Here is a 15,000-nt window from a genome sequence, read left to right on the forward strand (position 1 = left end):
CTAAACTCAAGGGAAACAACCTCTCAGCAGCTACCCTGTCAAGCCCTCTCATAATCTTATGGGGTAGAAATTCATCAGACAGGTTTGAGGCGGTGACACTGTCTGAACCCTAATTTTGGTGCTGGGCGAAGTTGACCGCCTCCAACCGGGATATTCACTATTTGCGTCTCAAGAGGGGAGTGCAGCGTTAAGGAAAGCATTGCACGTTACTCTTAGGGCACCAATGGGGCGGTAGCACGGGAGGCCTACTGAAGTTATGGCGCTAGGATGCCGGCGTTTTAGTGCCTAAAGAGGAGGGGAGGTCGACCAGCTCAAATCCTGCAGAGAAGGGGATCCCTAACCTGACCTAAGGCAGTCAAACAGATAAGTAATGTAATTTAAAATGAATAAAGTTGTTTGCAGCCACTTACCTTCTCCTCCGCAGCCATTTCGCCCCACTGTTTCGTGGGAACGTCTGCTTTACCTGTCGGGAACAGCGCCTGCCGGTAAAGCAGGGGCTTCAATTCAATTTTGCGCGGCACCGAGGGGGCGTTGCCCACTCAGTGACGTCACCACGTGGGTGGCGCTAGAGTGCACAGCGCTACCTCTTAGCGTCGCCCCCATCCCTCCACTGAAGTTTTCAGGAGGAGAGGACATTGCGCCACTGTGTTGGTACGTGCTTAGCGGCCCGAATGAGTAGCGCAAACCACCGAATTACAGCCCCTATATGTTTCAATGAGATCACCTCTCATTCTTCTAAACTCCAGAGAGTGTAGGTCCAATCTACACAATCTCTCTTCATAGGAGTGAGAGAGCAGGACAGATTGTGCTTCTGATAGCAATTTCTCTATGCAGTCATTGACACAATAACTAATCTCCAAATGTAAATATTTAATCAAGATAATATAATGGAATTCTTACCTACACCCAATAGCTCTACAGACATGTTCCTTTTTCCATCTGGTGAACTCAGCAGAGACCGCCATTCCAAGTAGTGCGATGCCATTAGTGTTGTTTCACCAGCAGTATCGGTCTTTATAAGGACCATGTGTACAGGATCACATATTGATAATAAGGTCGTTGCGTCAGCCATCTTACTGCCATCACCTAGATATGATCAGCCAGGAAGAAATAAAAGTCAGAACACTTGACCTGCAGATCAGGTTCTTCAGGAGCCAAAATATTTTAATACAATAAGCAACTCTAGTTGATAATTGGAGATAGCTCCATTTTGTAACCGAGGAGAATGTAGACAACCTTCACCATCTGATAAAGAAACCTGCTGCTTAACAGCATTCCCAGCGATGATCACCGGATCCAATGTCAGGATACCACTAGTGCATTTATATTACAGGATCGACCTCCAAAATCCGGAGTTCCAAAATCCGCAATGTTCCAAAATCCGGACATCATGCTGATCCGTGGAGGCGTCTTCCGAATCCGGAAAATGTTCCGAAATCTGGCATTTTATTTGGAAAAAATGGCTAGAAATGTGTTTTTTTGGTGATAGCGGTATTTTTTCATCATTTTCGCCAAAAATATCGCTAATCATTCCGCTACTTTTTTTTTAAAGCCCAGCAATAAAAATCAGCATTGCACGAGAATTTGCAGCGGAAACTGCGGTCCTCGCCAACTTTAGTCCGAGGCTGATTACCGCTGAGAGAGGCACTTTGGGAGGGGGGAAAAACACAAAAATAAAATTGTAAAAAACAACAAAAAAAATCATAGGACACTTAACCATTGAATCACTGAAAAAGAATTTTAAAATAAAAATTTTAACTTACCGTTTTTGCAGGTCTTCATACATACCGCTGTTTTTGGGGCTACAACGCAGATTTTTCTCAGGTGTTTTTTGTCGTCCCGAATACAGGTGTGCCAAAAGTCAAAATTAAGGCAAAAGCGCTATTTCCAGTCTTGCACGCTGGCAGTCCACTATTTAGCAGTATTTAAAAACCACCGGCGCAAGATTTCGGCGAAACTAGATACTGTACTTTTTTTAAACGCCGCAATACAAAATAGGCATCTGAAAACCGGACATTTTTTTCCACTGATCATAGCTGCTCAACACTCACCATTAAATGGCGCATTAGAAAATACAGGTACAGCACTATCTGTACAGTGTAGTCATCTGAAATTGGTTCCCAAAACCAGTCTTTGTTTTCAAACCGCATAAATACGGAGCTGTGATCGCAATGCCCCCTGACCCTGAACCGAGCTGACCCGACCTCACCCACGTGACCCGAGCCAACCTAACCTCACCCATGTGACCCCAGCCGACCCGGCTTCACCCACGTGTGACCCGAGCCGTGAATTTTGCTATTTGAAGTTTTCATGATTTTAAGAAAATTACATGAAGATGACACAAAGATTAGTGGGAAAGCGGGTTGTGTAGAGGACACAGAGAGGCTGCAAAGGGATTTAGATAGGTTAAGCGAATGGGCTAAGGTTTGGCAGATGGAATACAATGTCGGAAAATGTGAGGTCATCCACCTTGGAAAGAAAAACAGTAAAAGGGAATATTATTTGAATGGGGAGAAATTACAACATGCTGAGGTGCCGAGGGACCTGGGGGTCCTTGTGCATGAAACTCTTTTAGAGTCTACCTGCAAAACATAAAACATTAAACCGTGCCACCCGACCTGGGTGACACACCAGACATTTACAAGGCCCTTTTTTTCCTTTTTTTTTGGTTTTTTTTTGTATGTTTTTTTTTTTTTTGGGCACTAAAATCACAATTTTTCCCCAGTGCCCCCTATAAAAGGGAAGGGGACACTAAAAGCACCGGCAATTAAAACAAATTAAACTTTAAAACGTAAAATCAAATTAAAATTTGGTTGCCGGGCGTGATGATTCACTCCAGTCCCTCCGGTGCCCACCTCTCGCGGAAGGCCGCGAGCGTATCGGTGGACACCGCGTGCTCCATCTCCAAGGACACCCTGGACCGGATGTAAGAGCGGAAGAGAGGCAGTCAGGTTGAACGACCCCCTCGACCGCCCGCTGCCTGGACCGGCTGATGGCACCCTTGGCCGTGCCCAGGAGCAGTCCTACGAGGAGGCCTTCAGACCTACCCGCTCCCCTCCGCACAGGGTGCCCAAAGATCAGGAGAGTGGGACTGAAGTGCAGCCAGAATTTCAGGAGCAGCCCCTTCAAATAATGGAACAAAATTCATTTCATTGTCAATTATTCTTAGTTATGAAATGCTACTGTTACAAGCTCACAAGTCAATTCTGACCCGACAGAGATATTGAAATGACATCGGTTGCAATGGCCAAGATTCGAACCCGGGTCAATTACTTGGAAGGCAGCTATGCTCACCACTATACCACCATCAAATCCCAAAAAGTTAGTTTGCAGGTGCAGCAGGTAATCAGGAAGGCGAATGGAATGTTGGCCTTCATTGCGAGAGGGATGGAGTACAAAAGCAGGGAGGTCCTGCTGCAACTGTATAGGGTATTGGTGAGGCCGCACCTGGAGTACTGCGTGCAGTTTTGGTCACCTTACTTAAGGAAGGATATACTAGCTTTGGAGAGGGTACAGAGACCATTCACGAGGCTGATTCCGGAGATGAGGGGGTTACCTTATGATGATAGATTAAGTAGACTGGGTCTTTACTCGTTGGAGTTCAAAAGGATGAGGGGTGATCTTATAGAAACATTTAAAATAATGAAAGGGATAGACAAGATAGAGGCAGAGAGGTTGTTTCCACTGGTCGGGGAGACTAGAACTAGGGGGCATAGCCTCAAAATACAGGGGAGCCAATTTAAAATTGAGTTGAGAAGGAATTTCTTCTCCCAGAGGGTTGTGAATCTGTGGAATTCTCTGCCCAAGGAAGCAGTTGAGGCTAGCTCATTGAATGTATTCCAATCACAGATAGATAGATTTTTAACCAATAAGGGAATTAAGGGTTACAGGAGTGGGCGGGTAAGTGGAGCTGAGTCCATGGCCAGATCAGCCATGATCTTGTTGAATGGCGGAGCAGGCTCGAGGGGCTAGATGGCCTACTCCTGTTCCTAATTCTTATGTTCTTATGTAAAATCAGCATTTTGCTAAATGAATTAGTGGCTTTAAACAAAGATAGGTATATTATAGAGCGACCTGACCCATGTGTGACCTGAGCCGACCCCAGCTGACCCACGTACACCCCTTGATCAGACCCCACCCAACCTGACTCACTTGCTGTGGTGTTTTTCCCGATTTAAAGGTCTGCACAGGTACAGATTGAGAATTTGTGTTGTTTGACATTGCAACCATGTCAACAAGGTCAACAGATACCCCAATGGGTAATGCAGGTAAAGCAAAGAGGAAGCATAGTTCATTGTCAATTGTCAAGAAAGTGGAATTGCTCCAGAGATTAGATAGAGGTGCTTCAGTGAGAAGAATGAGTGAGGAGCATGGCGTTGGAATCTCCACCATTTATGATATCAGAAAACGGAAAGAACAGATGAAGTTTTATGCAGAAAGTGATGTTCAGAAGTAAATGAGTAAGAGAAAAACTATGCATAAGCCTAAATGTGATGATCTGAATCGAGTATTGATGGAGTGGTGGTGACAGAGGAGAATTGAAAAGGTTCCTTTGTCTGGCCCAATGGTGGTGCAACAAGCCAAGATATTCCATGCAGAACTGGGGATTGAAAGTCCATGTGAGTACGCTTCTGGTTGGCTAGCCATATTTAAAGAGCGTCATGGCATCAGGCAATTGAAAGTATGTGGTGTAAAAGCTTCAGCAGATCATGAAGCAGCTGAAAATTATATAGATGAGTTCGTCAAACTAATTGCTGATGAAAACCTTTCAGCTGAGCAAATGTACAATGCCGACGAGAAGAGACACACTGTTTTGGCACTACGTACCGAGAAAGACATTAGCAACAGAAGAATCGCAGCCAGCAGGTGTAAAAGGCGCCAAAGATAGATTGACTGTGCTTGCTGCTGCAAATGCAGCTTGGACACACAAGATGTTTCAAGGGCGAGAGAGTATTGCCAGTGCATTATTATGCCAATAAGAAAGCATGGGTAATCAGGGTAATCTTTCTGAACTGGTTTGAAAGGCATTTTATCCCTCAGGTGCGTGCTCATTGCACGGAAGCTGGCCTTGAAGAAAACTGCAAAATATACTTGCTGCTAGACAATTGCTCAGCACATTTCGATGCTGAGCTTTTAGTAAAGGATAATGTCCATCGAATCTACTTACCTCCAAATGTATCACTGATATAGACAATGGACCAAGGAATTTTGAGACCGATGAAGTGTCTTACAAAATCGAATTTATGAGGTTTTTGCTTAGTTCTGTGAAGAGGCATGGGAATAAAAGTGTTCTCAAAACATTTCTCTGTGAAGGATGCCATATGGGCAGCTGCGGATGCATGGAACTTGGTAACTCCCATAGGCAGTCCCTCGGAATCGAGGAAGATTTGTTTCCACTCTTAAAATGAGTCCTTAGGTGGCTGAACTGTCCAATACGAGAACCACAGTTCCTGTCGCTGAGGGAAAGGGTGGGTGGGACAGGTTTGCCACACGCTCTCTCCGCTGCCTGCGCTGGATTTCTGCATGCTCTTGGCGATGAGACTCGAGGTGCTCAGCGCCCTCCCGGATGCGCTTCCTCCACTTAGGGTGGTCTTTGGCTAGAGACTCCCAGGTATCAGTGGGGATGTTGCACTTTATCGGGGAGGCTTTGAGGGTGTCCTTGTAACGTTTCCTCTGCCCACCTTTGGCTCGTTTGCTGTGAAGGAGTTCCGAGTATAGCGCTTGCTTTGGGAGTCTCTTGTCTGGCATGCGAATGAAGTGGCGTGCCCAGCTGAGCTGATCAAGTGTGGTCAGTGCTTCAATACTGGGGATATTGGCTTGGTCGAGGACGTTAATGTTGGTGCGTCTGTCCTCCCAGGGGATTTGTAGGATCTTGCGAAGGCATCGTTGGTAGTATTTCTCTAGCGACTTGAGGTGTCTACTATACATGGTCCATGTCTCTGAGCCATACAGGAGGGTGGGTATTACTACAACCTTGGTGGCAGTTTTGAGGGTCTGGTCTTCAAATACCCTTCCTCAGACGACTGAAGGCTGCACTGGAGGCGGTGTTGAATCTCGTAGAATCTTGTTGATAAGAGGCTCCCGAAGTATGGGAAACGGTCTACGTTGTCCAGGGTCGCACCGTGGATTTTGATGACTGGGAGATAGTGCTGTGTGGCGAGGACAGGCTGGTGGAAGACCTTTGTCTTACGGATGTTTAGTGTAAGGCCCATGCTTTCGTACGTCTCAGTAAATATGTCGACTGCGTCCTGGAGTTCAGCCTCTGTATGTGCGCAGACGCAGGCATCGTCCGCATACTGTAGCTCGACAACAGAGGTTGGGGTGGTCTTGGACCTAGCCTGGAGACGGTGAAATTGAACAGGTTCCCACTGGTTCTGTAGTTTAAGTTCCACTCCAGCGGGGAGCTTATTGACTGTGAGGTGGAGCATGGCAGCGAGGAAGATTGAGAAGAGGGTTGGGGCAATGATGCAGCCCTGTTTGACCCCGGTCCGGACCTAGATTGGGTCTGTAATGGATCCGTTGCTAAGGATCACGGCCTGCATGTAGTCGTGGAGCAGGCGGAGGATAGTGATGAACTTTTGGGGGCATCCGAAAAGGAGGAGTACGCTTCATAGACCCTCGTGGTTGAGAGTGTCAAAGGCCTTTGTACGGTCGAAGAAGGCCATGTATAAGGGCTGGCGCTGTTCCCTGCAACTGTCGCGCTGCAAAAATCATGTCCGTTGTGCCCCGTAGGGGATGAAATCCGCACTGTGACTCTGGGAGGAGCTCAGCCACAGATACCGTGGTCACATGCTTGGCATAATCTCTGGCCTGCAACTATGTTTAGTGAAGGTGACAATGCTGATGATGACTTTCAAGGCTTTCATATGTCCAGGGAGAAGGAAATGATTGCTCAACTTTTATAATACGCAAGAGGGCTGATTTGCGAATGAATTGAATGAAGACGATGGCGCAGAAGTCATGGACATAGACAACGATGCTCCCGTTGTGCATGCAGTGACAGATGAAGAAATTGTGGACATGGTTTTGCATCCAGAAGAAAAGGATGAAAGCAGTGAGGGTGACTATGTTCATGTCGATAATCAAGTTGAAAAAGTGTCCATTGACAAAGCAATCAATCTTTGTCAAGAATTAATTAATGCCTTAGAGCAACGAAACTGCATAAGTGAAGAGGAAATAATGCAGGTATTTAGAATTCGGGAAAAATTAATCAATGAAAAGCCCAAATTATTTAAACAAGTAACATTAGACAATATGTTTCAAAGGATGTCGCAGCAGAATGCCCAAGATCTACAGCCTGCAACTACACCAGCAATTTCCACATTCGATGATCCTATTGCTTGCCGATCAGCAGCCCCAGACATCATAGCTGAGCCCTCTACCTCAAGCACAACCTCCAGCCAATTGTAACTGTATCTATTTCTGTGCAGCTTACTTACGAAGATCACAGGAAAGAAGATTATTCTTTATACATGACAAGGTGAAGCCATTCGTAGACAGCGGAAGAAGCGCATGACAATCCAAGCACCCCTCCCGTCCCTCCAACCACTGTGCCCCACCTGTGACATAGACTATAGGTCCCGCATTGGACTCATCAGTCACCTAAGAATTCATTTTTAGTGTGGAAGCAAGTCATCCTCGACTCCGAGGGACTGCCTAAGATGATGATTCTGTTTCATGTCTGTACCTGTACTCTATTTACCAAATAAAAGCCTCAATTTACTGTTTTATATTTCATACCTGTACCGTTTTTTAACACATAAAAATCTTTATTATATTTCATGCTTTGAGTACATTCCTTTTCATATTTGAAGATAGTAGCAAACTAGGAAGGTCAGTGGTATCAGAAGCGGCAGCTTAGAAATTACAGACTGCGCTGGATAAAATATGCATCTAGGCAGATAATTGAAAGCTAAAATTTAATCCAGTAACGACAAATTTAAAGTGCTGCACACAAGAAGAAAAAGTAAGTGACACCTGTATTCCATGTATGGTGTAAGAATAGTGAAGGATAAAACCAAAAGACATCCAGGAATCCTAGACTCAATGCTCAGCATGTTCAACCAATGCAGAACAGCTACAGTCAGTACGCCGGACTATAGTGCAAGAGATCGAAAATAAGTCAAAGTGAAATTTTATTACCTGTACAGGGTATCTCTTTAATTACAAGGGCATCCACTGGTATTACAGGGTTTAAAACTCCACTTGTACATGTAGGTTTCTCAGAACCATCTCAATTAAGGTGTCAGCACACAGCGATAAATCAGAAAATACAGGCCCTGTGCAGCGTACACGAAAGTCGGCCGGCCGAAGGGTTCCGATATCCGGAAATACCCAAACCTCGGACCAGACGTTTCTTGATTCGGGACTTCGGAAATACGTTGCGAAATCCGTAATGGCCTCAGTCCCGAGTTTGGGATCAAGAGGTATGGAGAGAAAGCGGGAAAGGGGTACTGAGGTGAATGATCAGCCATGATCTTATTGAATGGTGGTGCAGGCTCGAAGGGCTGAATGGCCTACTCCTGCACCTATTTTCTATGTTTCTATGAACCTGTATAATGGAGTTCTGTATGTAGGGGCATTGTGTGCATGGGTTATTGTAGACTCCCTATTGGGTTATTGTGGAGTCCCTATTTTAAAACTGATCATGAGAATCTAAAAAGGAGGCAGTGGGGGATTAATTGCCCCTTTTTATAGCCCTGTTAACATCTACCGGCGAGGGGGCGCAAGGCATTTTTTGCCCGGGGAGGGGGCACTTCCGCCTCCCGGGAAATAATCCCAGAGGTTTGGGAGGCACTGCCTCAGCAGCACTGCGCCCCGGGCAACCGGCGATGACGTTGTCGAAGGGTCGCGAAGCTGGCAGACACCGCGCTAGGGGTGCTGTTTAAAGGGGGAACGGAGCGCCAGAGACAGTGGTCGGCCCAATTCCACGTCGAGGGCGGGACTTTCGGGCCAGACAGCAGAAGATTACCGCCCCTAATTGGGGCGCAGAACAATTTTGCCCCAAGTGTTTTAAATAATGATGTAACTTTCTTTTGGCTGGTGCATCCCTATTTAACTCCACCCCTCCCTCAGTAATGTGTTTTTTTTTAGAAAAAGGATACTTCAAACAACAGTCAGTATTCAGGGTCCTCTCATAACAAAGAACGCTGCTGAACAACAAACGGATTATAATTGTTCATAAATACTACAACAACAAAGCTGATCCCTTCCAATAACTCCCTCTTCACCACAGTTCAAATATAATATCCTGCAACCTTGCTGTTCCCCAGCCCCCAGTAGTGTGCTGTGATCCATACCTTGACCCACATTTCTCTCATTTTCCAACAGATTGCACCAGAAAGCAGCCTCACAAACTTTCCTAACCCCCTTTTGTCAACGTGCCCTAAACCACTCATTATTCACTGCAGCTACTAAGCTACAGTATCCAACTTTGCGAAGCAACATAATCTCTGGCAGATGTAGGAAAAGCATTTGTTGCTGCATTTCTTGCTTCCGCTCCAAATTCACCCTTCTCTTGTTGGGGCTAAGGCTCCCCAGGTAGCCACAGTGCTCCACTATCGTGACTGAGTACAGCAACCCCAACACATTTTCCCCTCGGCTAGCTCAGGTGGTTGAGGCCATTTGTAGAGCCCAACTACTACCCCAGTTGGTACCACCTGACTCAGCATTGCACCTGGAATGGTCAGTATGCCTGTATGATGATACCATAGGGTCATGCACTTACCAACTAAGCCACTGAGGGAAGCCAGTTACCTCTTAAGATGTACCCGATGGATCGATTTTACATTCAAACCTGAAGTGACCTTAACTGTCACTCACCTAAACTGTCTTTGTGAACTTCCAGCAGAAAGCCATCCTGTACATCGGGCTCGCAGGCACACGGCACAGGCTTGGAGCGGAACCGCTGGTTTCGAAAATGCAAGAAGAGTGTAAACGTAGAGCACACTTGTCCCGGTAACGGTTGTGGTTCCTGCAAATGCTCCAGGAAAGCTTTGCCACCCAAAACCTGAAGGTATAGGTTTCTTCTGGTCGGATCAATATTTGCTGAAATGTGAATGGGAGAACATGAATGGCTTTACTACAAGAAAGAACTTGCATTTATATAGCGCCTTTCACGACCCAAAGCGCTGTACAGCCAATGAAGTACTTTTGAAGTTTATTCGCTGTTTTAATGTTGGAAATGTGTCAGCCAATTTGTGTACAGCTAGCTCCCACAAACAGCAATGAGATAATGACCAGATAATCTCAGTGACGTTCGTCGAGGAATAAACATTGGCCAGGACACCGGGAATAACTCCCCTGCTCTTCTTCGAGACAGTGCCATGGGATCACTTACGTCCACCAAAGACTCGGTTTAACGCCTCATTCGAAAGACGGCACCTCCGACAGTGCAGCATTCCTCAGTACTGCACTGGAGCATCAGCCTCATAACTTGAGCCCACGTCCTTCTGACTCAGAGATGAGAGTTCTGCCCACTGAGACAAAGCTCACAAGCACCAATAGTTCAAATATGAAGTGAAATAAGATTTTTATTTTCACTTGGCTCAGAGAGTCACATTACATTTTATGGGAAACATTTATGGAAGGGGGTAGCTGTATTATTTCAGGGCCTTTCAAAGCGCATTCTAGCTTGCTTGATCTTCTAATCACTTCCTGCCAGGCATATGCTCACCTCCTAACCCCACAAAACCGCTCCACTGTCTACAAAGCTCAAGTCAGGCGTGCCACGGAATACTCTGTGCTCATTTGGATGGGTGTAGCCGCAACAACACTCAATAAGTTTGGAACCATCTGTACAGAGCAGTTTGCCTGATTAATGCTTCTGCCACTAAACTCAATATCTACCCTCTCCATCATCAACACCCTGACTGCAGTATGTACGATCTATAGCATGCACTGCAGTAACTCACCAAGGTTAACTCAGTCGCACGTCCCTACCCTGCGACCTCTGGCACTTAGAAGCACAAGAGTAGCAATGTCATGGGAACACTCATCCCCAAATTCCCCATCAAGTGACACATCGTTCTGACTTGGTCATATACCGTCATTCCTTCCTTTTCACTGGGTCACTATCCTGGAATTTCCTACCCGTCATCATGTGGGAGCATCATCACTACAAGGACGGCAGTGGTTCAAGGCAGAGGCTCATTTCCGCCGTCTCGGAGCAACTAGGGATGGGCAATAAAGGCAGAGGTCCCCATAACCCAAGAACAAATTAAAGAACAAAAGTTCTTGAGCTCACCCTCAACTACAAATGATATGTGGCCCATGGAAATAATTTTCAAAAGTGGAAGTCTTCACCTGACCAAGAAAAACATTCATGACTTAACTTGCTTGAACCAGCTTTTCTGTAACGATATATTGCACTAATAACACCGCATTACTGGGTCTATTTCAATCATGAGAAAGACTGCCTGCAGCACTGCTGAATCATGGTATCTTTTCATGTGTAATGTTCTGGGAGTGGTTCAATATTCTCTGTTAGTAACAATTCAAATATTGCGATCACCAGCTAGTTAACCAGTGGGTAAACAGTGTCTTCAACATTATATTCAGATTCTTGATAGAACCACATTCAATACATTTAACCAGCAAATGTTACACCCAGTCACCCAGTCCATAGATGCTTGTGATAGACACAGACTCTCTAACCCAAAGAACAGCAGATTGGGCTGAAAATTCCGGCGTCGTCGGGTCCTTACGAAATGCACATGGACCCAGCGAGGCCTCACAAAAGCCGGTTTTTGGAAAGCAACGCGCAAGCGCTGAAAATCGGCTTTTCCAATCTGTCAAGATTTCTCTAGACAGATCCTCCGCATCCCTGGGAGTAGGACATTTGCCCAACTCATGTCCTTCAAACTTTTACGCCTGGAAAAAGCAGGCGCATAGCTTACTTGTACCAGCATGAGTTTTAAAACATTTAAAAATTAAATTTAAACACTAATTTTTATATTTAAAACCCTGTCCATTAAGGCAAGTTTATTTTTTATTATTAAAGCACAATTAAAAAATTCCAAAAAATTTATTTCTTTTCTAAAACATTCAATTTTAAATATGTGAGGTGTTTTATTTATTTATTTATTATGCGGTGTTTCGGTATTTTAGGGGGTTATTCACATTGATAGTAATTGGAGCCCGTACAAATGGAGCACCCATTTTTATCAATGCGAATACTGCATAGTGATTGTTGCTCCCGGCCCACGTGACTCCAGCATGTACGTACGTACATACCTGAAAGGCATCACCTCATGCGCTGCGCAGCGAATCTCTAAATTCCTCCTGGACCACCAGGTTCTTTCATAGATTTTTTTCGGGTTGGAGGTGTTCTGTGAAGGAAGCCTCCGACCGCAAATTGCCCGTTATTTCTCAAGAGCTCACCTGCTCCCTTCCCTCCCCATTGTACAGAAGGCAAGATAAAACCATAGCATGAATCGTATGGAGGGTTGAGCCTTAGAGAGTTGGTGCAGAACTTTTTTTTTTTTGAGTGGTGATATATTTCGCTTTGTTTCCAGGTGACGGTATTTACAACGAGGTTGCCTCTCCGCATTAACCGAGTCCAGTTCGTGCAATCGATCAGATCCGCTCCGAGTCAGACCAGGGGTTTCACCCGACAGGTGGAAAGTCTCGTTCAACGTCTTCCGATGGGAGTTCGCGGCGATCCCGATTATGTCTGCCCCGTGTCCGTGTGTGGGAGAGAGGGACCCTTCTTTGCCTTTACCCAAAGGGTCAGCTGGCACATTGTGCAATTAGAGCACGAGACACCTGCACTCATTATTTATCTTCGATAGGCTCCAGGTTTGGATCATATGAAAAAGGAACAATTGTTTCAGTTGAAAACCTTACTCAATTCTCCTATTTCTGAGAACAGTAGTCTCATTGCTGTGGAAGAGCAGAAGGACTTGGGGGCAGGGGGGCACAGGTTCTCACAATATTAACGGCAGCACCTTGAGCTGAGAAGGCGATTAAAAAAACCTAATAGAATTCTAGGTTTTATCTCAAGAGGCACAGAATATTAGAGTCAAAAGATAACAATTAACTTATATAAAACCATAAGATCACAGTTAGAGTACTGTGTGCAGTATCGGGCTCCACACTATAGGAAGGATCTTGGGGCTAAAAATTTAGTGTAGCCCGGTTTGAGGCGGTGACCGCCTGGTCGCTAAGTTTAGCGCCGGGCAATGTTTACCGCCTCCAACCAATATATTCATTTTTAGTGCCCCAAGTGGGGAGTGGAGCGCTAACTGAAGCGTTCTGTGATGCTTGGGGCGCTATTGCGGGAACGTTGTTGAAGTTTTGCCTGTTAGAAACCGGCATCTCGCGCCTAAAGGGGACATCAGCTGGACCACCCGAAAGGGTAAAGAAAAACCAAGACAACTAAACAGTGTCCAGAATTTAGGAGAGATGCATTAATGGAAATAAAAATAATTTTAACTGTCCACCTGCTTCCCCTCGGACAGCCCGGCAGCTTCTTCATGACGCCTGCTTTCCCTGTCGGAAGTAGCGGCAGGCGTTACAGCAGGTAAATTCGCGACCATGGCACTACGGGTGCGTTGCACACTCTTGATGTCACTAAGTGGGTGGCGCTAGAGTGTGCAGTGCTAACAGTTAGTGCCCGCCACTACACCTCCACTGACGTTCACGGGAGGCAGTAAGTACTTGGCGACCAGTTAGTGCCCGGCTCCTAACGGGTGGCGCTAAGCAAATTAATTTCTAGCCCTTGAAGTTTTAGAGAGGGTTCAATGCAGATTCACTAGAATGCTGTCTGTGTATGAGGAAATACAAATACGAAGACTTAAATATTCGGGTCTCTTTTCGTTACGGAGCAATAGAAGTGTTTAAAATTATAAAAGGCTTGGACAGGGTAGATAGAAGACTGTTTCCAGTAATTGAGAGATCAAGGACAATGGTCCATAAATACAAGTAAATGTAAGAAAGACTTGGATTTATATAGCGCCTTTCACGACCACTGGATGTCTCAAAGCGCTTTTCACAACGAATTAAGTACTTTTGAAGTCTAGTCTCTGTTGTAACATAGGAAACCCGGTAGCCAATTTGCACACAAGCAAGCTCCCACAAACAACAATGTGATAATGACCAGATAATCTGTTTTTTGTTATGTTGATTGAGGGATAAATATTGGCCAGGACACTCCTGCTCTTCTTCAAAATAGTGCCATGGGATCTTTTATGTCCACTTGAAAGAGCAGACAGGGCCTTGGTTTAAAGTCTCATCGGAAAGATGTCACCTCCGACAATGTAGCACGCCCACAGTACTGCACTAGAGTGTCAACCTAGATTTTTGTGCTCAAGTCCCTGCAGTGGGACTTGAAGCCACAACCTTCTAATTCAGAGGCCAAAGCACTGCCCACTGAGAAACAGCTGACACCAGAGATTTAGAGCAGGGGGTAGGTTAAGCTCTTCCACATAGGCTGTGGAATTCACTTCCAAAGTTAGTGGTTGAGACAGAAACGGTGTCAACATTCAAGATTAGACGGGATAGGCGGATGAAGTAAAAGGGATATAGGAACAGAATGGATTAATAGGATTAGAACTATTTGCTCGTGTGGAGGGTCAATGTCTGGATGGGCCAAATGACCCGTGTCATAACTTCAACAATTAATGTTCTCACACAATGCTGCAATTAGAGTAGACCAAAATGAAATCAGATTAGCATTATCAGAAAATAAAATACAGATCTTCCTCAATGGGTCAGGTGGGACAGTATGTAACCGAGTCACATGAACCAGAAACTTCCAGGTTTGATTCCTAGTCTATACTAAGTCCTGAGCCACCGAGTTAGCTGATCCTAGGCTGGCAGGCAGTAGAGGGGCTACGATTGAGCTCAGTGGCCCTGGCAAGCGAGGCAAAAATCGGCCATTGTTCTCACTCTTGATTAGGATCTAGTGATCGATGCTGGAAAGTTACCAAATTCAGACATTTGTTGAGAACCAAGCTCTTCACGATCAAATAACCTTCCAACCCTCACTGAAAAATAAAT

The 15,000-nt window shown here is 45.4% G+C and overlaps 1 protein-coding gene across 2 annotated transcripts in view; it reads right to left on the reverse strand.

Moving 5' to 3' along the window:
• Positions 1 to 15,000, reverse strand: part of cep76 (centrosomal protein 76) — a 78,934-nt gene that overhangs the window by 35,125 nt on the left and 28,809 nt on the right. For both annotated transcript variants that reach the window (XM_070877019.1, XM_070877018.1), the window contains 2 exons: positions 9,823 to 10,047; positions 901 to 1,086 (listed from right to left, as the gene is read on the reverse strand). In XM_070877019.1, coding sequence (XP_070733120.1) covers positions 901 to 1,086; positions 9,823 to 10,047 — 411 coding nt within the window. The remainder of the gene's footprint in view (positions 1 to 900; positions 1,087 to 9,822; positions 10,048 to 15,000) is intronic.

This window comes from Pristiophorus japonicus, chromosome 1 (assembly GCF_044704955.1).
Source record: "Pristiophorus japonicus isolate sPriJap1 chromosome 1, sPriJap1.hap1, whole genome shotgun sequence".
NCBI lineage: Eukaryota > Metazoa > Chordata > Chondrichthyes > Pristiophoridae > Pristiophorus > Pristiophorus japonicus.